Below are 25,853 nucleotides of genomic sequence, written 5' to 3' on the forward strand. Positions count from 1 at the left end.
AAGTCAGCAATTCATTTTTTTGATTCAGTTACTGAAAATCAGTAACCCATTATTTTGAATCAACACATTTGCACTTGGTGAAGCGCATCTAAATTTACAATTTTATAACAGGGCCTCTTAAACGAAAGATTGAGAATAAATTGGCAATATAATGAAAAGACTTTACAAGAATAAAGTTGTAATATGATAACAATGAATATTGATATTACAAGAACAAAATGTTTTTGCTTGCATGGCCCTAAAAGTTTCGTATGAGAACCACAGCAAGGATACAAAGATGTCTTTAGGAAAACTTTCAGGGTTCAAAGTTATAGTCACAACGTAAGCTTGTATAATATTTCTGCAAATATATATTTCTTTCCAAGATCAATTGTGCCATATACTCACCAACACTCTCGGTCTAAGAATTTAAATCTGCAATTGACATCACAAAAAGACCGGAGTGCATGGTGAACATAAGACCCTGTGTGTGTGCTGTGGAAAAGCTGTCCAAATAAAAAGCAGCTGTTTCCCCCCCCGCGCTCGCCTGGAGCTTGAAACAGGAAGCTGGGCCCGGCCCTCGCAGCCTGCTGGGAAGACTGTTACACTGGTATGAGATCCTCCCCTGGAGAAACACTGCAGCAGCTTGTGTTCAAAGGGCATCTTTTCCTTCTGCTAAGGGCCGAAAGTTACCTGGAGAAATGTGAACTTTTTTAAAAGAAAGTTAAAGTTAACAAGGCTCTGCATGGAGGGGCTTTCACTAAGAATGGAAGAGAAGGACCTTTTTCCAAACTGGAATAGGCTGGGTCGTTTTCTTACATGAATAGTGAAAGGATTAGTGTGTGTGTGCATGTGTATTAATGTGTGAGGTCATTGCTAAGATCCCCAGGGCGTTTTATTTTTTTATCCAGAACACGAAAAACAGGTAATTTTCAGATTGCATTCCGTGGTTTTTTTGTAATCCTGCTAACTAACAGACAAACAAGCTAACGCAGATGTAAACATGTTCTTGTTTTGCGGAGTTTATAATTTTTAGAATAGATTTACAAATACTTTTAAAGGAGCTGCTATAAGTTGCCTGACCAAATAAATTACTCCTCCTTCACAAGTTATTTTATTTGAGTAAAAGTTGCAGGAGTTTGGCCTTGGTGAATTATTAATTTATCATCAGTGCTCCAGCCAGTCTGTCTGTTTTTGGAGCCCAGGCCTGTTTTCAGTCCATTCTATTTTGGCTCCAGATGACTGAGTTGTGGTATTACGCAACGTCCTCTGGGGCGTTCATTATAAACAGGGTCCACAGCCACAGGAGCTGAAGTGGTTGAGGGGGGACGCAGTGCGAGTGCTGGCACAAAGCCAGGTCAGGTTAATCCGCTGACTTGGTTGAATGGAAGCGTTGAGAGTCGCTGAAGAAGAGAAGTGTCAAATCCACACCAGCTAACTAGGAATTTCTTTGCAGCTCACCGAGCTGTCCTCTCTGGAGAAATACAAAATCTTCACACATACGCACCCAGGGAGCCTGTTGCCTGTTCAAGCGCTGTCTCGAACCTGTTCACACTACAGAGAGGATCAGTGCTTACTGCTAAGTGGGAGTTTCCCACTTTGTTCCCCATAGTCCTGCTGGTTGAGACGCTCCACAAGAGCTAATTATCTGCTTTTATACCATACTCAGTGACCTTGACTTATGCCTGTTAGACAGAAAAGCACACAGTTATTTTTTAAATGTTATGTCCAAGGCATTTACAGTATTAAGACATGAGACCTTTTAAGGGATGAAAACAAAACATTTTTCTGTAGGAGTAGTGATGCTATCAGGATTCAAGTTTTTAAATTCTCAGTATCCATCAATTCTCAGAGACTTTCTCTGCGTTTCAAAGCATCAAACACACAACACTGAGGAAAGTTTAAGTAAAAGCTTTATTTCAGATGCATAGGTAGAAAAAGTTGTTTCAAAATGAATGACAAAAATATATAAATACAATAATCACACTCTTCTCCTGCCAGCCCCCTCGTGAAAACTTCAGAGAATGTCCAGATGAGCCCATGTGAAAAACACAGTGGGAGATCCTTTGTAGGACTCATGGAGAGCGAGCGGGTGTGTTGATGACATTTCTCACATGACGGAGGCAAAAATGAAATGCCACACACGTAAAAGACACCAACGAAGATGTCAAGAGAGCTTCTGTTGATAAGGGCCCAAGCCGTGTTGATGTGTTGTAAACCACAACACATGATCCTGGAGTTCAGATGTTAGAACCTGTCTCTGTCTGATAAACAGCCCTCACGTGAACGCTCAATAGATTTCTGTAGCTGTTGTGAATGTGACTCACTGGAGAATCATCAGGTGCGTTGTACGTACGTGAAAGGCAAACTCTGGAGATAGTCCAGACCCCATTGGGTGGACGTTCTCCAGAGTTCATGTTTGAAAAGGTGCCAACATGTTGGCTGGTGCATTAAGTTTACAGCACTGGCGTCACCATCAGATAAATCGTTCCTGGTGATGTGAGTCAGATATCTTACTGTGCTCACTACAGTTGGGACTTCAAGTGTCTGACCTGCACCAGCCAATAGGCTTGTTTCAGGGACACGTGACCTTTAATGCAGATGAATCAGAGCTATAGATGCTGCAGCCCTGAACAGTCACGTTGTTCATATACGTTGTTGTCAGTAAGATGCTGCTGTTGGTGCACAGACTGATTCAAGTTATGTAGAACAGTTCACATTCACTCTTCATTCCAGAGGCCACTGGATGTGCATCGCAATCACTTTCCATCTATGCTATATTCAGCAGAGTGTAGATTTCAATGTACCTAACGAATTGTAAGTTCTGCACATTTGCACAATAGCGGTTGAACTTGACGGTGATCTCTGTTGTTTGTTGATTTTCTTCTTGTAGAAGCCACTAGAGGCTACAGAGTCATTTACTTTAAAGCCTGCAGCACCGCAGCTCTTCACAATAAGTCGACCATGTGTGAAAATGCTTTCTTTACCTCAAAGGAGTTAGTCAGGCATTGATAACGTCAGCAGGGATCAGAGGCATGTAGCGCTGAATCCTAAGAATTGTTTACACATAAGCATGCATACACCAGTAAATTGTACATAATATGCTTTGAGGGTTTTCCCTCTTTTCACTTTTAGTGCGTCATGGAGCTTTTTCTGTGCATGCAAAGGTCTAAGATATAAAGGACAAAGGGAGTCCTACTACTACTCCCACATGAAGCTTAACAGGGTTTTTCTTCTTGTATTCTAATTTCATAGTTTCAAAACCCAGTGTGAAAACCGTTCTGCAGCACTACTATGACAAATGAGGAATGGCTCTATCTAAAATAAACCGGTGACCTTTACCATAATGGCAGATTGTAGGTGTTATAGCTGGGACGGTTCCCCTTGGTTGGCCATTTTGTAAATTGTACACAAACAAGCCCCCTCCTTCCATTGAATTACTTTCTACCTCTCCGCTCGAACACATGTGTCCTTTATTTCTGCAGTGCAGGTTCCGCTCTCAATGTTTGGGTAGAAAACACCAGTAAAGGCTCTTTATAGTCAACATTTATACGATCATGTTTCCTGAGCTGAGCTTTGAATTAGTGATTAAATCCCTGTGATATTTCCTATACTCAGGAGCTTTTGATGTCATATGTAACCTCATTGATATTTTAAATACAGAACCTGTAATAATTGCTCTCTAACACCGAAGGGGTGATTAACATCTTGTCCTGCAATAGATCGATGCCCAACAAAGAATAGATATATAGATTGATGGATGGGTGGATGGATAGACAGATGTACTTCATTGATCCAAAACTGGCAAATCTCTGTGCTAAAGCAGCAAGGCATCACGTACTTAACAAAATATACAAATGATAAGGATTAAAATATAGATGATATAAAAAACATGTTACATGTAAAGAAGCTTTACTGTAGTTAGACCTTAATCAGTGAGCGGTGGGATACAACCTTTAAAAATGTGTCTGTCTTTTAAGATGTATGTACAGAACAGTCTTTATACATAAACAGTTTAAAGAGACCTGAGAGGTTTTTGTGTCTGTAGAAAATTCACCTTTTCCCTCTCAGACCTGTTGTTGTGTCTGTCTGGAAATTGCATAGTGCAGTTATATGAAAGGAGATCAACCTTGGCCCTCATAGCAAATACATTGACCTCTGTGCCAAAAATTCTGATTTATAAAATATATAATGTGAATAATGAATAACGACGCAGCCTCAGCCACATTTCAGTGAAAAGCTAGGAGCCAGAATATATTTGTCCGTTGCTAGAAATTCTTACGTGGTTATTGGAAAATACATGCACAGGATTAAATGACTTGATAAAATGTTCAATAATACCTCTGCCGGAGTGAATTCACTTCTTTCTCTGTGACTCATCAGACAGAAGACATTATCATAAGTCTGCAGAGAGTGTGTTAACCATCAGACTTATGACTTATGTTAATAAAGAAGGGATCATTACGCAGCAAATGGCCTGGCTGTGTGCTTGTTGTGTCTCTGCAAAGTCGGTCTCTTGTAGTCAGTGTGTGTGAAGCAGCTACCTGGGTTAATGTTTGTTTTTCTCTCTCCACATTAAAGAAAAAAAACACATCAGATCACAAGAATAGTATCCTTATGTTATGAGAATAAAATTATAATGTAATGAGAAAAAAAGTGTCTGAGAAGAAAGTCGTTATATTATGATAATTAAGTCATAATTTAGCTTTGCTTTATTAAGCCTTTCACCGGTGCAGAATGGATTTTGAGATATTGACACAAGTTGTGTCGTTCATTTTGAAGGTGAAAGATTTATTTCTCAGGAGAATGAAGGAACTTGTATGGTCGTTATGAGGTGTTGCATGTAAGCAGACAAACTATGGAGAATCCAGTCCCTGAACTTACTCTGTCAAAGTTTATACAACCTGTTGATTCAACTCAAGTATTTATAATCATGGCTTTCATTTTTATTGCAAGTTTAATGTCCTTACTCAATCTTTTTATTTGTTTCCTACAGAGCTTGTCTCTATGTAATTTAGTTGTAGAACCTGATGTGTAAGTTGCTACTGTACAACCAGTCATTATATAATTACACATTAGGCCAACATGACTTCCAGGCATCCAAACTGATGTGGATGAAGACATTTTACATCAGTATTGTAAAACAGCTGAACAATGACATATGACGTATAGTGTGCTGCTCTCTGATTTGACGTACAAGACATATGAACAATAAACAATAGCACGAGCCTGAACCAACCCTCAGTTCCATTGTCCTCTACCACCTCCACGTTACCTTTAACCCACACCACCCACATAAATATATATACATATATATATATTTATATACTCACAATGTACATCCAGCCTCATTCAGGCACTCCATGAAAGCTCCCAGGTCTTGTCAATGGATTTATATGGTTTTGCTGGACTCTTAAAGTTTATTGATTTACACATTCATCACCTTTATGTGCTCAGCTCATGTATTCGGATTAATAATTTGTCATGAAATTGTTTTCTACTGGTTTCCGTCTTGAGAATTTAACTGAGAGTAAGAGAATATGCCAATATTGTAGAGGTTTTGTCTTGTCTTGGCATCATCACAGTCATATTGAAGTTGTAAATATATCCACAGATAGTAATGTGTTCCCAGAGTTTCATCTATCACAACTGAATATAGTCGTTCTTGCAGAGAAGAATTAATTTTGGAAATAAAGAGATGGCTCTTGGCTGCAGCCAATTTGGATTCATCTTCATATGAATCGTTATTTCAGCCACGATTTGATTAATACTTCAGTGTTTCTCCTTGACTCCCTTTAACAACTTTGAAAACCTTTCTCCAAGACATTTCCATTTATATCATTTTTCTCTATCTGGTCTAAATGGTTTGTGTTTAATGTTTTTTCTCATTCACCTCTTAATGACAACGGCATCATTGTTTTGTGACAGTTAGGGAAACGGGGCAGGCATCCAAGTCGAGAAAAAACCAAGGAAAATAATGAGAAACTCCCTGGTCCCGAAGGAGATGCTTTTGTCATGACCAGCATTGAGCCACAAAAGCCTCATGATGGTTAGATCTAAAAGCTTTCTCTTGTCTTTCTTTTGTTTGACTGCGGTCCCTCAGAAGTGAATCACATCTTTATACAAACGGACTGTTGAATGAAACCGTTTCCTTTTTCTCATTTCCTGCCTGAATTTTCAGAAAGATCTCCAGGAAATTGCTCCTGTAAACTTGTGACCTGGTAATCGTGACCAGAATGAAATCGGAGTGAACTCTGATATCTTTTTGGATAGAGAAGTGATTTTGTCTTGGGTTGTGTTGAAGCCAATCAGTATTTTTTTGAAATACCTCTTCGCGCTCCTGTCCAGGGAGAAAGGTTCCAATCAGATACAGTCTCTCGAGTTATCTTAACAGATCGAAGGTGATGGAAATGCCACAGTTTAGCCACTTTCCTCTCTCAAAGGTGACCAATCGGTTGCCAGCGGTAATACATCACATCCCCCAAATCTAATTTCTTGCAGGAACTTGGAAAATCGTTCATGCTTACACAACTCTGTGAGCCTTAATTGCTTTTTATCACATTGTCAGTCCCCAGAGTCCCTGTTTTAATCCAATAGCTCTTATTAGCAACAGCTTTTAATAGAAACTGACCACCCCCGACACCTGTGCCCTCCATTTCTGCCTCATTATGATGTTATACAAGCAATTAAACTCCACATCGATCCCCATGGTTTGCAAAGACAAATCGGTTTGATGAATTGACTTGCTGTTGAAATATGGAGTACATTATCGTCTCTCGGTTATAGAGTTACGGTAAAGCTAGCTCTCTACCTTTCGTAGGTATAGTTCCTCTAGAATGGTGTCAGAGGTGATGAATGTGTCGAACCTTTAAGTGCTGCTCCGGAACAAGACGGCTGGGACGGCTGATCGCAGGCAGTGGAGCTCTAATGAGAGCAGCAGAAGACGATGAGGTCTGACCTCCTCCATCTTGCCTCTGCTGAACTCCTTCTTTATCCCACTCCATCTCTGTGTATCAGATTTACTCCCTCTCCTTTTCGCTCTCTTTGTCTCCAACATTCTCTGAACAGGCAAAGCCATTTTCATAAATCCCTGAAGAAATATGGTCCTGTGTCACAGGAAACATTTGTCCTGAGCCAGACAGCAGTAATTTTGGGATTTGGATCGAGTAATTTCACCGGAGCAGGTACAAAGCAGCAGGAGCCGCTCATGCTACACCATGTGGAAGAGCCAAAATAGAGCAGAGTCAGCTTCTGACCATATATGGTTTGTGTTCAGTAAACATATTTTGTATTTTCTGGTTTAAATGCCTGCAACAACATAGCACTGCCTTCTTCTGGGCTGTTGCTATTGCATAGTGCTCTAGCTTGTATACAGTTCATGAACCCTTATAAATTAACTCTTTCCTACACCCTATAATCCACTGCTGCATAGGAGGGGATGTGTTAAAACACACAGGTAGCAGTGTGTGCTTTATTTGGAGGAATTAGGTATGCTTCGAATACTGGAAAAGAACAAGAAACCCATCAGCCCTTATAGAAACTCAAACTGCATCAACATATACGGAGGATGGCAAAGATTTGGTCACATGCTGGGATATCACAGTTGCATTTTCATATTCAAAGAGTGAATCTCGGGGACTCGCACCACGATCAGTTATTTACTCCGGTATGAATCATGGAGGCACTAAATCATCAAGATTCATGACCTGTGTGGTTTGTGGGTAGGCGGTGGTGGGAGTTATGGGTCATGGTTTCATGTCAGTTATTGAGTGCTCTGACCGATAGTTCCTAGGAGGCATGAAGGGATAGCAGGGGGTACATTTGGTGGTGCGACAGCTCTGTTTTTGGGGGGTTGTATTGATAAGCATCATTAAAGTGCACATGAATATAACATGTGGGCAAACCTTAACCTTTTTTGCTCTTGTGCGATGCATGTGTAGACTAGATTAGCATTTATATAATTGTCTAAATACGTTTTTTTTACGGTGGCTGAGACGTCTCGCACATGTGCATTGATGGAATGCACAAACATGCTTTTGCATTTGTGTTTTTTGCGGTTTTGCGACTTTATTACTAGTACAATCTTTATTCTTTTAATTACAAACTATTCTTCATTGCACCATGGGTAGAAAAGCTTGCTTGTGACAGCAGTGCTGCATTTTCTGAGTCCCGAACTGAAATATGGGCTGGTACAGTGGATTTTCTCCACAACAACGCCTGCTACTATGATGCATCTCACTCCAACTGCAGCTTGTGATAATTAAGTAGAGATAAAGCAAATTTATGTTCAGTAAATTCTGAATGTCTTGTTGATAATTGGCTCGGTCTCGGTTGGTGCTGCCAAATTCTTAAAAAAAGTGTCAAATATTCTAATGCACCATTTGCAAACCACATTAATCAAATATTCATGATGCACTCAGCTATGACACCACTGAGGCCGATGATCCCACAGCCTTTATGCAAAATTCACCTATGTGAGTGTTATGTGGAGCTGAAACTATTGTGTCAGTGTTGACCGGAGCTCCATCTGTGAAACTTTTGGATTATTCAGTGTGGGATAGATGAGGTACTAATACATAGACAATTTATTAGCTGTAGTAGATGTGGGTTGACACACTTTCAGGCAGGCAGCTGGAACGTGCAGCACGTACTGCTGTACATTTGCCACTTTGAAGAATGACCTGAAAAACAATATCAGTGCAAATTTACATTCTGTTTATTTTTCAATCAAACAGTTATTTCTTTTCTCAACCATTCAACTTCTGTATTCCTACTCATATGCGCACCTATGCTTTCTAATCTTGGTGTCTGCCACACATAATAAACAACCTGCTTCTGTGAAAATACTGTATCTACTGTGTCATTTTTCAGCAATGTGTCCACAAACAAACAAGCTGCACTACTGGTACAGTGTGCGTCTTCACAGCAATTGGACAAGGAGGAACAGATCCTTTTTTATTGAGACGGAACAGAAATATATACGGAATTGTATGGGGGAAAAAAAAGTAATATAGTAGTATATAAATATTTTGCAGATTTCTTGGATATAATGCACATACTGTAATTGCAAGGAGACAAAAATAGTTGCGTGTTGTCACTTAGTCACACTAATGTGGCCAATAAGCCTGTATAAGCCACATTTTGGTGACTTTCAATAAAGTGTTATGAGAAAAATATGCAATTGGCAAATATTACCACCTAATGGGGTGTTACATTCTTTAATAGCTGTCTGGCTGTATTCATGATTTTGAGAGTAGCAGCTCTGTTACAGGACAAATGGATGTGGATTTGACAAAAAAAGTGTTCTCATGTCAAATATAATAACTGAATTATTTAAATAATGCATTAATGGATCGATATAGTTTGACGTAGCAGACCAGTATTGAAATGGTGAAACAAATAGCAATGGCGTCTGATTGTGAGGACGTCTCTGTGGGTCATTGCCACTGTCTTTTTGCATAATACCTGTCAGGCAGCTGATGTAGGTGTTAATGTGACTCACATTTCCCTGGGTGTTTGTCGTAGGCTTTTTTTTAACCCCTGCTGTGCCACGGTGGCCATCACAGCTCATTTCGCATCTTTGTGTTTTGGTGGAGCTGTTGGAAAGTGTTTCAGAGGACAGACGAGAGGTGACGTGTAGGCGGAGTGAGACACCGTACATTACTTTGCCGCGATGTTTCGCTTCGCTCCCCGATACAGCAGTTAAAACTGTGAAAACTGGAAAATAAATCAAGTCTCTGAAGATGCGCCGCATCACTAATGCAGCACAAACCACTAATGGAGTCTGCAGGGTTACTCCGTGCTAAGTGAGGACTATCGAAAACCACCAATTCAGACGCTTTCATCTCATGCTGCAAGTGTTCGGCCTTGAGTCCTCGCTGGAAAGGGAGGGGCTCTGGTGTCTATCAAAAGGAGAGAGGAGCAGAAATATAAACACTTCAGTGTCTCATTGTGCAAGGACAGAGAAGTGACAATATACAGTTTACTTTTTTCTTTTCATGCCGGCCAGCTCACACAATCCACCCCCCGTGACTCCTTTTTGGTGTCAGCCGGTTCTCGAGCGCCAGTAACAGGCGCCTGCTTCCACCACGAGTCTGCTGCTAGCCTGGCTGCAGACTGGAGTGCACTCAGTGACCTGGCATTTAAACCAGAGGTCTTTTCACGAGTGTGTATAGGTCTGGATGTGTTCTATGTAGATGATGCATGTACAGGGATTGTGAGGATGTGTTTGTCTTCACTGAACGTGGTTCGGGTGCATACAAAAGTGTGTTAGTGTGAGTGTGTGTGAATGCGTGTGTGTGTGTGTGTGGTCTCTGCCTCAGCTCCTGTCCTGTCTTGAAGGAGGTGGCACTGTACTCTGCAATAAGAGCAGTCAGCCTGCAGGCAGGACTGGCCATCTGGACACATGATAAGGAGCCTGGCCCAGACATCAGTCACTTTTTCTCCCCAGTCCCTCTCGGTGTTATCAGATTTCTGTTTCTCTTTGCTGTCCATCAGTCAACAATGATGCAATGTATTTTAACCATGTCATTCTTTCTCTCCCTTTTTCCCTGTCCGTCTGCGCTTTCTGTTATTTCCAAATCTCTCTCCTCTTCTCTCTCTCTCTCTTCCCACTCTTCTCTCCATTCTCTCTCCCTCTCTTTTGTCTCCCGCAGTTTGCTGTTTCGTGGTCCACAAGAGGTGCCATGAATTGGTCACGTTCTGCTGCCCGGGGGCAGATAAAGGGCCCGACACAGACGTAAGTAACCAAAGCCCAGCTGTTGCCTCTGACGTGTTTGTCGTTGAGGAGGTGCCTTTCACTGAAGTGCAGATACACACTGTCACCAATACGCAGGCCTCCTTTCTGAAAACACTGGCTCCCTTCGACAGCTGTAGAGCTGCCATGTTTTCTTGTTGTTTGAAAGAAGAAGCAGTCTGCTGCAGAGGGGGGAAAGGAAAAGTGAAACTTACTACTTCCCCTGACGAGCATCACTCTCCAAGCACTGAGAGCTTTCAGTTTGAATAATGTCTGCCTGGTTTGAAATGATCAAATGATCTGTCTTTGGAGGGATTTTAGTGACAAGATTCAAAATGATCACGGCAAATAGGTTTCATTAATAATACTATCATAGTGTCTTTGTTTCAATTGATCTAAAGAAAGTTTGAATCTCTTCAGAATCAGAAGGTATTTATTGCCAATTAGGTTTACACCTACCTGGAATTTGCTCTGGTTATTGGTGCATACAATGAACATAGAAACATAAAAACACAATAAATAAAATAAAAAATAATATATATTTACTCACTATTTACTTCTTATTTACTCACTTTTTCTAATATTTATATAAAGTAACATTTATTTAGACATAAACATATCTATATAAAAATATATAAAAGATAAAAGATGTAAAAAAGTGAAGTAAAAAGTGAAATGCAACATGCAAAACAGTGAACTGTGTCAAATTGCAATATGCAATGTAATACAGTATAATATAATATAATATGTGTTAATTTAACACATCCTTGAGGTGTGGGGGCCGAATAAAAGTCCAAGTCAGGTGGGGGTCCTGGGCCTTGTTGATTAGGCCAACTGCAGCCGGGAAGAAGCTGGTCTTGTGGCTGGCGGTTTTAGTCCTGATGGCCTGCAGCCTCCTGCCGGAGGGAAGAACCTCAAAGAGTTTGTGACCCGGGTGAGAAGGATCTTTATTCGGTTAGCATCTATGAAATAATTATAGAAATCTCTGTCTGTCTGTCTGTCTGAGGGACAGATTTTGGGGCAGGAAGGCCTCTGCTTTCCCTTTCTCGTTTGACCAACCACGGTTGAGCAGGCTTTGTGAGCCTGCAGGTAATTTGGTGCGATCTGGACACGTGATCACCATCACCACAGGCCAAGCAAACAGCCCATCCCAACCAGGGAGGTTGGCACTTTTTCTCCGAACTCAGTCTGTGACTGGGAACACTCTGACAGCGGAGCGCCATCCCGAGAAGGGTCACCGAGTTCATGGTGTAACTATAAATGATAATTCAAATGCATCCAACAGGACAGAGTTCAGACAAAAGCGGATTGGCGGATTAATAGTCATGACCTGATCTGGGACAAGGAGGCAGATGGTAAATGCAGGAGTGGCGGCCAAAACCAACACACCTCCATCTATCTTGGCTCGGGCCTAGTCACTGAAGTTACAGCTGTCTGAACCGTTTTTAGTAACTGTGTCTTAAAAATTAAAACAAGATTCGGGATAGAATTTTAAAAGGGAGTCTGAATATACCCAGCATCACCTTTGATCAAGGCTTTAAACTAAAATTGGACTTTACCAAAAAATGTAGTTTGCTGTGATAAACATTAAATGTATTTAAAATGATCTTTTTTAAACCTTGACAATGGAAATCACTTTAGATGCTTCATAAATATCAGTGTCAGTGCGACATGCTCACTTGGACCTCAGATTTGCCTCCTCAATGGCCACTTGTACCAACTATGTGACATCAACTGTTTGGTAAGTGTGAAACCCCATTTACGTGCCTGCTCGCTTGCTGGGCATGCACAGCCCCTCAGCGTTACAGCAGAGCAGCCTGGCCTCTGTAACTGGAGATATGTCAGTGTGTCATTCAAGATCATCGGCCCGGACTCTTTAAATAGAGCACGACACGGATGACACGAAAGCCGTAACGGCAGAAAATAGTCCGAGCTGGACGATTCTTGATTTGAGCCGCAGCCGCCTGGGCTGCAGGCAGTGAAGGTGCACCAGGTTTCGTCCGTAACAAGGCAGTTAACCTTTAGTGACCTTTGACATCTGTGTGTTGAAGTGATCTCAGTTACCTTTTAATTGCGCAGAGTGTATGAAAAACACTTGATAATCAATCTACCAGAGTCTTCTCATTCATTCCAGCGTGTTGCATTAAAAGGTTAATGGAAAACTGTAAAGTCTTAGGGGTTGCACGGTGGGGCAGTGGTGAGCACCAGAGGTGTAAAGTAACGAATTACATTTACTCACGTTACTGTAATTGAGTCGTTTTTTTGTGTACTTTGTAATTTTTTGAGTAGTTTTTGAAATGGATAATTTTACTTTTACTTAAGTAGATTTTGACTGAAGTATTGTACTTCGCTACAATGGAAATTACATCCGTTACTGAGTAAAAAAAAACATAGTTAAAGGCGCAAGGCAATTCTCACTGCAGTGGTAGACAGTGTTGTGCATGAACCCGTTCAAAAGAACGCGTTCATTCCAACAGCGAGGCACACCAGCCAGTAGCGATCTTTTCCGTATTATTCAGGAAGTGCCTTTTCAAAATAAAAGAAACCATTTCAAAATAAATGTATCAAAACTGAACTATGAACTAGTTCAGAATTTAAATGGTGAACTTCAACTATGAACGTGAACTAGTTCATGTTTACTTGTATGAACTAGTTCATGAGAGGTGTGAACTTGCACAACACCGGTGGTAGATGCTGCATAGAGTGGATGATGGAGTCGATGCAAGCCCGCTGGTGCCGAGTCACGAGAGCTAGAGAAGGATGATATTGCGGACGACCAACAAGCAGAAGCAATCGTACTTTTCGCCAGTTGAGATTAAAGCAGATGAAGAAAACCCGTGGCCATATCTCAGCAAGCAGTTTGCCTTCAAACGCAAAAGAGGCAACAACTATATAATGCTCAAACTCAACAAGAAGTTTGTAGACTAGTGCTCTAAAGGTGGTCCCAAAGTTTAACCAAAAGTTTAAATATACAGTCGGACAGCGGCATTTTAACTTTTTATTTTAGCTGTCATGTGGTTCATGTCTTGACATGTCCTCTCAAAAGTTTTTAAATGTTGTGTTGACATGTTAAATGTTTAATGTTTGACATGTTTAATGTCATTGCACTTATATTTGTAAAGATTCTCCTATAATTAAAAATAACTGTTTTTGGATTGGATTTATGACCCCTTGTCCTTTTTTGCACTGTATAGGAGTGGCCCCAATCAAGTTGTTGGAAGTAACTAAGTAACTTTTACTTAAAGTACATTTTAAATGAACTACTTTTTACTTTTACTTGAGTCGATTTTTAGATGGGTACTTTTACTTGTACTTAAGTAAAATGTCATCAAAGCAAAGGTACTTTTACTTGAGTACAATATTTCAGTTATTTTTACACCTCTGGTGAGCACTTGCTCCTTACAGCAAGGAGATTCTGGGTTTGAACCGCTGGCCGACCAGGGCCTTTCAGTGTGGAGTTTCCAAGTGCTCCCCGTGCCTGCAGACAAAACCTTTGTCCTCTTTAAAAAATGCATGAGAGTGTTTTTACTTTCCATATCCAAACATTTACTGCTCCCTTTTTGAATCAATTTTTGTTCACATAGCAGAAATGTTGCCAGGGACAACAGCACATATTACATGGCTCTCTGTGTCCAGCGTGTGCGGTTCAGGAAGGCAATAACTCCCATGGCCAGCAAATATCCTGAAGATCTGCAGTAGCTAGGTTACGTACATATGACTCATGCCTATGTTTTATAACTTCCCCACTGGAAGAAACAAAACCAGATCTTCTAGGGAGCAGTCTTGACATGCCGGAAGATCTTTAGGTTGATGGGAAAAGTCAACCTTGAAATCATCCTCCACACAACTTCAGCCTCAGGGTGTTTCAAGGGCAGGATAGGCTGCAGATACACACATAGTTTGTTTGCGTTATATTTGAGGAAAGACCCATCAATTGATTTATTTAAAACTTTCAGAGGGATTGAAATAGATGTTCAGGTCACTCAAAATATGACTTTTTTGTTGAGTTTTGGTAACAAGTCCAAGTCAAGACATAAGATATGATTGGAAGCAGGTACAGAACTGGAACTGCACATAGTGTTAGCTGGTGTCTGCCCTTTATCTGTTTGCACATCAGCTCAATCGAACAGGACACACACTTTGTACTCTGAGCATAGGGGCTAAAGTCTGTTTGATAGCAGGTTCAACTGAGTCAGACGTTTGTGTTCACACATCAGTTCCTCCGAGTAATGCCTAAAAAGTTGAGGCGTAGAACTTCAGCTGAAGCAGTTTTTGTCGGTCACACAGCTACAGCCTCATTCCGAGTATCTTACTGCTTCTTAAAATCTCACTGAACAGAGGAGACACAGAGAGAGGTTGTTTATCACTTGCAAGGCAGCACTGTTGTTGTGGATAATCACTGGAGGAGAAGGTACTCAGACGTTTTACCTCAGTGAAAGTAGAAATAGATTGATACAAATCTACACAAGTTAATGTGAAAGTAAGCAAGTGCATGCTTTTAAATATACTCTACGTATTAAAAGTAAAAGTTTCACAGTGTAGACTTCAAATGCAATGGTTGACTGCATCATTATGGCTGAGTCTCGGCCTCTTGCAGATCCACTTCATGTGTTTTCCTCACCAGTGATGATGCTTCTGCAGGAGACGGGGTCTTATGTTACCTGCCCACTTGGCAGTGGCTCAATTCTCCTCTCGTTATTGAACACTGTTGAAAAAATATTAAGCAATGAGAACATATAACAATTCTGTGTAATAAAAAGAGCATAAAGTAGAGACATTTGCTGACATATGTAGCACATCACTCGCTCACTGTAATGAGATAAATATTAAGAATTTAAATATTTTTGTGTTTCTCCACTTGTTGAACAACTTTTAAATAATCACTGTAAATTGAATGTCATGTAAAGTTGTGTCTCTTCAGTAAATCATACTTAAGGTGATCATTTGTAGCAATCATCATTAGCATCGCTTGTAAGCACTTTCCCCTCTAGTCTCAATTATTCTGATTAAAGCTCTTAATTTAACAAAATGTTTTGGTGTGGCTGCCAGGTGTAATGTTACTGGCAGCTCGAGTAAGTTCAGTGCTTTACAGGACGAGGCCATCAATAATGCACGAGCTTCCCGCCTCACTACAGGGGCAGAGGAAACTGAGAGGTTTGTGCGAGCGTGTGGCTGCTGCATTGTTGATGTCTACTTACCAAGTGGATGACCCGGGGCAATCTGCATGTGTCTTTGCACTGATTTCTGCTCAATACGTGCCTGCGTGCATGCAAACACACACACACACACACAGTTAGACAGACAGCCCTGCCTCGAGGGCTGTTCAGTGCACTGATAGCTGTGACAGAGCAACCGAGTTAAGCATCAGCACGTTGTCCTTTCTGTCTCCTCTGCTTGGAAACACACAAAGCTGACCTGAAGGCAGCGCTCAAACTGAAAAGATTCTCCAACGCCATTTGAAAAGCTGCACTCTAAACTGTATGCATCTGCACCATATCAGCCAGCCTCTAAATCGCTCATTTACAGAGACGCAGTCACGATGAGGTGCAAGAAAGACTCCAGTCAACCTGGGAGAAATCTAATTTGTAATATTAATGAGTAATGCTGCAGGCGAGGAGGGATCAAATATTTAAAAGGGCAAATCACGCAAGAAAGGATGGTTTACATAGACCCCAGCAGGTCTGGGGGAAAATAGGTGTTCTGATGATGAGGCTTAGGGACACAAACTGTATCATTACACGGATCCTGCTTGGGAATTGAAAACAAGATTAAACTGGTGAGAATCTAAATTACATCATCTGTGCCGCAGGCATCTTGGGTCTGTCACAGGCAATGGAGCCTTTCGTGTGTTTTATTTCTTAGAGCGTTTCCTTTGAGCGAGGGTGCTGGCCATCTCTTTTAAACAGACCTGATGTGGACAAAAAGTCTCCGTCATGGTGAACACCATGTTCAGCATTCAGCCAGCGACTGGGGCAGAGAAGAGGATCCAGGGGACATTCACTTAAACACCTTTTCTAAGTAGCATAGTTCCTAGAAAGAAGATTCTCCTTGTGGTGATGAGGCGTATACCAGGTCATCTGCTAACAGGAGTTTGCACATGAATCACCGCATGACCGTTGCACTTATAAACAAAGTTAAGTGGAGCTTATTGCCGATGTCTGGGATCTTGTTGCAAATGGAAGGAATGGTCAAATATGGGAAAGAAAGGTCAGGAAGCTGTTTTCCTTTTGAAACCTGTCAGACTTCATAACAAATCAGTGAATGACAGGGAAGAGTGTGGCAGCCGACACTTCTCACACAAATGCATTGACAGAAAACACAATTGCAAAAGCCACAACATAACTTCAAAAGCCACACAGTGGAAGTGAGCGACTGCAGATTTTAACAATTAAACAATCAGAGTTACACAAGCTGCTTTCAGACATGCACTGAACTCCATTGTTCCTCTGGGTTTCCTCTGAAGGCGCATGTGTGAACACAAATGTCCAAGTGAGACACTCTGCAGTTTCCGCAGACTTTCTTTACCTGGCCTCCTTGTGTAAAGAGTGTAGAAATCCATGAGACGTCAGCAGGGGATTCCCCACTGGATTCACAGTGAGGGAGTGGGGGGGTTGATGACACTTCTAACGCACGACAGACATCAAAATGATAAAAAACTTAAACAGAACAAATATCTCCTGGTGAAAAAACGGCATCACACGGCAAATAAACACAGATGAAGATGTCAAGAGAGTAAGTGTTAAGAGCAAACAACAGTGTCTGTGTGTTGTCAAGATCTCACAGCGGAGTTAATACTTCCTGCCTCGGTCTGCTGCACCCGGCTGCTCCACCTCTCGCCTGAATCATGCAGAGGATTTGTTGCTGTTGTGAACGTGTCTGTGCAGAGAAGCTCCCGCTGCGTTGTGCATGTGTGGAACTGTAGCCAAATCTTCGGATTTTACCCGCTGGTCATGTCTGAAACATCTTTACTGTGGTTAAGTGAGCTGTTATTTGTAAATAAACCCAGACAAATCTCTGGCCACTTAAAATGTGATGCTTATCTATTTGAAGTGTTACGGTACAGATGCGTGGAGCACCAATAAAGGGTTAGGGTTAGAACACAAACATTTTTACTTTTACTTTTGTATTTTCGGTTAATGTGCTTGTGTGAGAGGTATCTGCCATTGTAGAACAGCAGTATGTGCAGACCTTATCACAGCAAGGTGAAACCTGTTAATGAACTATTCCTGAAATGTACCCAGAGCTATAGCAGTTGTCCCTTCATGACCCTTTTACTGTGTAGTAGCTACTGTTCCCTGAGTGAGGGGATTGCGCCATAAGTCACCCTCCCACCGCTCACTGAGCAGAACGGACCAAACTTCCAAGGAAACATGGGCACAAAGGAAGTTTCCGTTGGGCGTGAGTGAAACTTAAAAAAAGTCAAGATATTCATGTATAATCCCAGTGGGATAACTGCCAGGATTAGGGCTGGTAGTGAGAGCTGCAGCATGCACAACGCGGACATGAGAGGAAACACCAGCTATACTTCTCACTGTGGAAGCCATTGAAGCTCATTTTTATACTGTAAAACATTTGGGTGGGTTTTCAGGCTCGATTTAGTTTTAGGCATAATCTGATAAATTTGGCAATAAAAAAATGCACATATTTCGAAACATTTTATTTTCATAGCTGTGCTATTAACGCAAACATAAAGTTATATGTATTTGCAGATTGACATCCAAATAAAATTAGCTGCAGTTAAAATCACCCCTTGAAAGGACAACTGTTAATGCTGTGCGGCTGCATGGAGCAGCGTTCACAACACCCGACTGCTGTGGTGTTGTGATTGGCTGGCGTTCAGAAAGCGCGCCTGCTGTTTGTCAAAGCATGTATAAAAGCCAGATGAGGATATTAAAACATCAAACAGCAGTGAAAATTAGATGAATAATGAACTCTCTGGCTTCACAGGGAAAAGAGAATGGACCAATGTAGTGTGTCAAATAAAGTTTGCCTCTTCCAACAAGCTTTATTCATTGTCAAATATACGTGTGTGATGTAGCAGGCGTGTCTGTCGAGTACAAATGCTAAACTCTGTTAAAAATGTTGCAGTTAGAGAGCATGGTCGATCTCCTTCAAGTTCAATAATGTGAGCCACTTCCATCCCTGCAATCTACTGGAGAACAAGAAGAGCAGAGCTTGGTAGAGAGATATCATTTCCAGATAATAAAGAAGATGATGGACCTCAAATGTGCATGATTTGATTTTAAGATGTGTTTTACTGTAATGCCTTGTTGCCTTCTCCTGTCTTGACTATCTGGATCTGTTGGAGGGTGTTTTAGTGTTTGCTAAGGGTTTTTCTTCTTTCCTCGACAGAAAAACTTCCGTCTATGATAACTGTCTGGGTTTGTAGTCAAAATCCCACGACAAAAAAGGGTTAGATCATTTTTCAGAAATCTAAGATTGGACCTTTTCTCCGATGCTGAGACAACATTTATTTAGTGAAAATAAGTGTTTGGGATGTAGATTGCCTCACACTGTTGTTGACCATGCATTAGAAGTGTTTATGTTCCTGAGCTCTCATGTCAGACTCTGAGTTCAGTCTCCTGAGGCGACAAATGTTTGTGTAGACAAACGTGTGTGTGTCTTTGTAGTGCCGTCACCCTCAGATAGAGGTGGAGGACCCTATTTGGCACTGAAAACTTGAAAAAAAAAGCAACACTGAAGAGGTAGAAGTAGATATTCTTTTTTGTGCATTTTGTTAACAAACAGATCCCTGGGAAATGCAACAAAACTAAGTCATACTAGAGAATGAAAAAGATCACAAAACTAGAAAAACTCTGCAGCCTCACCACAAGCTGCCAACTCCTCTTCCCCCCCTCACTACTGACTGGCCTTTTGCTTTATAGCCTCACCTGCCTGGAACACACCACCTGCACTGGTAATTAGAAGGCGAGCTAAACAGAAAGAGAAATACAAACCACACTCAAGACAAGACCAAGTTTGGACCCTTGGTTACTGCTAAAATCTACGCTATGTCCCGAACTTGCGTAGATATTATTGCACAAGTCCTCACACAACTGTTGCCATTTGAACAAAAATCGCTATTTCAAATTCAAAAGTTTGTCACTTGGAGCAGAGCGGAGCACATACAGATGAGAATGGATGTAGTTTTGAGTTCCCATGCTCTGCCAAAGGAGAAAAATAAGGCAAATAAGAACATGAGAGTTTATTATTCTGTCTAGGAAGTGTTTATATAGTTGGACTATGGAGCCTGACAGTTATTGCTCTTTCGACACAGCATGATACCATTGTGTTTGCCTTTTCTTTCAGGGAATTAACATTGTAAATATTGGCTGACGACATGTAGGAATCTAAGAGAGGGTGGTTCTGGTTGCTGTTGTTATAGATTGAACTTGTGACTGTGTGTGTGTTTGTGTGTGTTTGTGTGTTTGTGTGTGTGCGTGCGTGTGTTTCCTTAGAGACAGAGATCAAGTTCGGATTTCCTTAACTCCACAACAGTATCTTTATCTTCATGGGATAGTGAGAACACTGCTGCTGAGACACGATTCAAGTCAACCTTTGAATCCAGTTCTAGGTTTAGTTTGCAACACTCATTCAAATACTATGGTTACAATAATAAGGTAACATTATGAACATTGTCAGGGCTTGTAAACATTGGTACACACATAATATGAGTGATCTGGTGTCAAGCCTCTGATTCCCACCAGTGTGAACACTAAATGGTTACTGAGCAGTAGCAGAGATAAGAGCGAGGCCACGCTGCTGCCCTTTGTCACCGTTGATCATGAACTCTGATAATGACAACAGCAATTTATCAACAAAGCCTCTTGCTGTATTTACAAAGATTAATTGAAAAACATTAATGTCAGATAGACCCAACACAATGAGAACTGGAAGAGCACTCACCTTATGAAACCACATTTAAATTCACTAGATCTGAATTTTTATTTGGATTTGCACCAAATTGTACACACTCATAAATATTAGTCCCCTAAATGTCCCAGATTTTTATATTATTGTCTAAGAAATCAATGAAAATGTGGAAAAATGTGAAATAAAATTCCTGGATCCACCCCCCAATCCGGAGTCACAGAAAAATGTAATCGGTTCTTTCCTGTGCTATATCGTATCCTTCCACCCGGTTTCAGGGAAATCTTTTCAGTTCTTATTTCGTTATCTGGCTTGAAAACAAACAAACCTACCAACAAAAGAAATGGTTTGGGGTGAAAACATAACCTTCTTGGTGGAGGTAACGACCTCCATGTCTCTTCCATAGATACAAGTATATGCAATAATTGTTCAATACTTGAATGAGGCAGAGAGATATACAGCCAGGTACAGCACTGGTTATTATTATATTTTGGTATCACAACATAATTCATGGTGCAGTTGAGGATGCAGTCTCTTTCCTTTTATCCCACATCATCTCAAAATGTGAGCTGACACATGTAATTAAGTGTTTAATGTTCAAAAGAAACTGTCGTCTGTCGTAAAGCTTATTGCTGTTATTAGAATAATGAACTCAGTGTAATTTCCATGTTTTAAAACAAGCATCCTAATTGAATATTTTCACACTTAAGGATCGACAACATTAGGATTTAGTCATGAGGCTGGTACTGGACCAGAAATTGTGGATATTGTGTGTCATTCGTCTTAGTATGGGATAAAAAGTAGAAATAGTAGAAATATCCTGTTTATTTTTTTATGGAAGATCATTTATTTAATCAGGTTTTGGATATTTGTTTTTGGTAATTATTTTTATATTGGCCCAAAGCTGGTGTTTATTTTTAGACTCTCTTCTATAACTCATAAGAAATGTGTGAAATAAACTTAGTAAACCCAATCACAAATTCATAAAAGAACATGTTTTCCCTACACTTCTCTTCAGAAATGTGATCTTGTGTCCGGGGACTGTGAGTGTTGATGGTGGAAAGTCCCCTGGGCTTCCTGCTGATGGTATTTCTATGGTCTCGGATCCTAATGAACATTAACCGATCTCTTGTCTTTCCTGCTAATGGTCCGTGACATTGCCGTCTAAACGGAGGTTTGATCTAGGCTTTGCTCGAAGGAGATGAAACCGAAGTGTGTGTGTGTGTGTGTTTGTGCGGTTGTTCTTGATGGAGAGTAGAAGAAATTGGTGAAGAAGGAATTGCTTAATCTATTCTCTGAAAAAGCTTCCAGAGAAAATCCTCCCAACATACACACACAAGGAGGTAAAATCTCCATAATGTGACCATAAACAGCTTCTTGTATAAGATGAGCTATACTGTAAAATTGTAAAAACTGTAAAAAAAAAGAAACTGTTTAGGTTTGGTAATCCTTTACTTTGGTTATTATCTCACCTTTGTTTAACTGCCAATCTAATAATATAGTTGCTCAGTTGTATTTATGATCTGGTCAAATAGGCGGCCATGCTGTAACTGTCCTGCATGTCACTGCACACAAAAACACTTGAAATAGAAGCCTGAGAAGGTCTGAAGTCTAAACTTGACTTGGCACATCAGAGAGTGAGGCCTGAAGCTGAACCAGCAGCAGGTCTGAACCTCAGCACCAGAAATAGATCTGATACCAGTTACGGACGTTATAACCGTCTCCTTCTCCCCATCTTCTTCTGTACAGTATCTCCAGAGACTTAGAAACAGTCTTGTGTACTTTGTATTATTATTTAACTAAGATAAATAACCAGACAAGGGCCATAACTAAAACAGAAGAAAAACAAGGGCGAAGGGGTATCTTTAGTGAGACAAGCAACCCTAATTAACAAAACAGGTCTACACAGATGCAAATATACATAAATCAAACATGACTCATCTCCAAACCACAACAGAGTGTGATACATTACCAATAAAGTCCTTCAAATCAGACCAGCATTCATCAGAGAAATGTCTCTTTCCTTTCGAAGTTGAACATATATTTTTTCTAATGCCATACATGAGGACTTTTCTTCAAACCACATGGACAGATAGTGGGAGGGTCTGCACAGTAAGCAGTACTTGTTATCACGGGCAGATTGGTAACTGCACCTTTCCACATGTTGCAATGACAGGGATGTCAGATATGCTGCCCTGTAAGGCTGATTTAGATGATCTCATTATTACATTTATAACTCATGTAAATATGTATAGCTGTGTCTTTTTTGAGGCAAGTCAGTGTCTAACAGAATAAACTAGAAGGGCACATTCCTCCACAAAGGGTAATTGGTCACTTTATCACCATATTGACACATATATTGAGATTAACAGGGGAAAACCCATAGAATCCTCAGAGAGAGCCACATGTAATGGATCCATCTCTCAGAACGGACAGACGTGGAATAGATGCAGAGTGTAGGTGAACACATCAACAAAATATAGTAAATAACTAAATTCCTTAGGAATATTTATTTAGATTCACAAAATCTGGATCATTATGCAGTTGCACAGAATTCCACCTGTTCATAGATACTAACCCTCTACAGGTGTGGAATAACATCCTAGAAAACTATAGAAAACTTAAAACAGTTCCTGGATCCGCCCTCTTATCCCGATCTGCACCAACATATAACAAGTTATTCCCTGACTCATACCACATCCTTCCACCAAGTTCTATGCTAATCTTTCCAGTGGCTTTTGTGTGATGTTGCCAAAAAACTAACAAACAAACGCTTATGAAAACATAACTTCCTCTGCTAAAGGGAACCATGACGATCTGATGATAATTGCCTGGTGTGTGTTCCAGCGCATCATTGGATATGGTGTAACAACAAAGAGTCTGTTATTATCTGGATTGGCTTCCGGCCTTTCCTCTGTTCACTCCACATTTAGACAATCATTTGAAAGAGCAATAACTGTGATTACGCTCATTCACTAATTCACTGCTTGATGCCATTACATCTTTAAAAGGCAGCCATCGAGAAATGCAAACATAGCCAGCAGTCACTTCTGACCATAAGCGGCTGTTGTCTACACAGTGAGTATTTATGAGACAAACATATTTTCCCTCTGTCAGACCTGAGCCTGACTTTGGTTTACAGATACAAGTGTGAGTTCCCCCCACTGTACGCTCTACACGCTTGTATTTGCCAGATTAGGTTGGAGTTGGAGGTGCACTTGATCTGGGTGGACATTACACGTACATCTGAGAATCCTCTCCCCTCTCCCTCCCTTGCACTCATTTCTTTTCACACCAGGCACCACGATATGTTTGTTGAATTCCTGGGCTCCTTTTTTTCGCAGCGCTAAAGAAGCCAAATCGATCTGTTTTCCTCTCGTCAATAATTCAATCCCCAAAACACACAAATACACACAAGGCTGCAGACAGATGGCACAAACAAAAAACAACTTTTATTGAGTTTCTGAAATATGACCCACAGAGCTACGACCACAAAGAGCACAGATGCACAGCCAAACCACTGCCCCTGTCAGCTGACTCATTACAGTGAAAAAAGACTCTGCCAAGGCTATTAGATAACTTTTTGGAACACATTTATCATGCACCTGACAGATGGCCTGCGCCCGATAACCCAATTTATTCTGGTTTATGATGTTTGCGGTATAAACCGAACTAGCCACCAGGTCTTATTTATTTTTAATTCCAACCCCTCGTTTTTATACTGTTACCGTGCTGGAAAGAAGGTGCAGTGCAGTCCTCGTTCAGCCGATGTGACAGACCATGGCAGACCATCTTGTCCTCGTCTGACCCACTGCATGTCACTCCCAGCTTGGGTGTCTGGCTATGCTAATTACATTGGAGCACATCTCTGCAGCGCTCTAAGTGCTGTATGAACGAGGAGTTTGGTTTTCTCCAGCTGTGTCAAACCAAGCAGGCGGGTTTTGTTTCTCTTTTAATTCTGCCTGGCGCTTTCATTTTGAGCAGCACAATTCAAATATTAGTAACACACTGAGAGGAGGTTTGCATGTTGTGCAAGAGCAAATGTGTGTCAGTGTTTGCTCAAAAGAAGTGGGTCTGATTCACAGCAGGGGGCTCGTGATGGCCTGCGCGCCCCAGCAGGAGTTTAGGATGCTGTTATTTAGAGGTAGGGGCCACACACTGGGTGTCTTCATCAGCACCTTTCTTATATTTATACATATATATATATATATATATATATATATTATTTTCCACCTGTTTACTAATGGCACAAAGATTCCATAGAATTTTTAGAACTGTGTACAGAATGTTTTGGTTTGAGCTGAGGAGAAACATCCCAGACCTGATTCAGCGGCATGAAACTATTTGATATTCCCAGGTTTACATCCACCTTTTTTCTTCCGCTTATCCGGGCTCGGGTCGCCATGGTCGCCGGTCAAGTAGGAAATCCCATGCGTCCCTCTCCATGGTCATGCTTCCCTCTTCTTTCTGGGGGATCTTGAGGTTTTGCCAGGCCAGATGTGGATATGTTCTCCCTCTAGCAAGTTCAGGGTCTACCTTTGGGGCCTCTTCTCGGTTGGGCGTACCTGGTAAACCACCAACAGAAGGGGCCCAGGAGGCATCCTTACTGGGAACCAGCCAAACTGCTCCCTTTTAACGTGAAGGAGCAGCAGTTTTACGCTGAGCTCTCTCCTGATATCTTAACTCACAATATCTCAAAGGCTGAGCCCAACCATTCGATGGAGAAAATCACTTCAACGTAATCGCGATCTTGATTTTTCAACAACGGTCCAGTACGACCCATTACTGCTGAGGGCGACCCCCTTATCCATCCCTCAGATAACAGACTCATGGATATACTGAGCAACATAAATGCTGGTTGATTTGCCACTACAGGTCACAGAGAGACTTTTCTTTGATTGAGCAAATTATTTTACACAATCATAGAACATGTTGATTTTGAATTGAAAAAAAATTGAAGTGACAGCAACCTACCACAAAACCTTTACACAATGGTGACACACTGGAAACTTTGCATGGTACAATGGCACCACTGCTGGAGTGCTGTTTTAGATGGTGCTCATTTAAATGTCATCATAAACTCGACAGCGGTTAAAACTGTTATTGCTCCCTCTGCCATAGCAGACAGATGTGTTAGCGGATGGCACACGGCGAGGGAAACCCCCTGTGAGCTGTGGTGACAACCTGCCCCCCCTCTCAGCACTCAGCAGCTTAGTGAAAGGGCAAGAGGAATCAGAGTTGTGATTTATATGCTAAAAATAGTAACCCT

At 41.1% G+C, this 25,853-nt stretch overlaps 1 protein-coding gene across 1 annotated transcript in view; it reads left to right on the top strand.

Moving 5' to 3' along the window:
* The window catches only part of LOC133019933 (protein kinase C alpha type-like), a 132,299-nt gene that overhangs the window by 39,052 nt on the left and 67,394 nt on the right, over nt 1-25,853 (top strand). The window contains exon 3 of the mRNA XM_061086528.1: nt 10,635-10,717. Within this exon, the coding sequence (XP_060942511.1) occupies nt 10,635-10,717 (83 nt within the window). The remainder of the gene's footprint in view (nt 1-10,634; nt 10,718-25,853) is intronic.

This window comes from Limanda limanda, chromosome 2 (genome assembly GCF_963576545.1).
Source record: "Limanda limanda chromosome 2, fLimLim1.1, whole genome shotgun sequence".
Classification (NCBI taxonomy): domain Eukaryota; kingdom Metazoa; phylum Chordata; class Actinopteri; order Pleuronectiformes; family Pleuronectidae; genus Limanda; species Limanda limanda.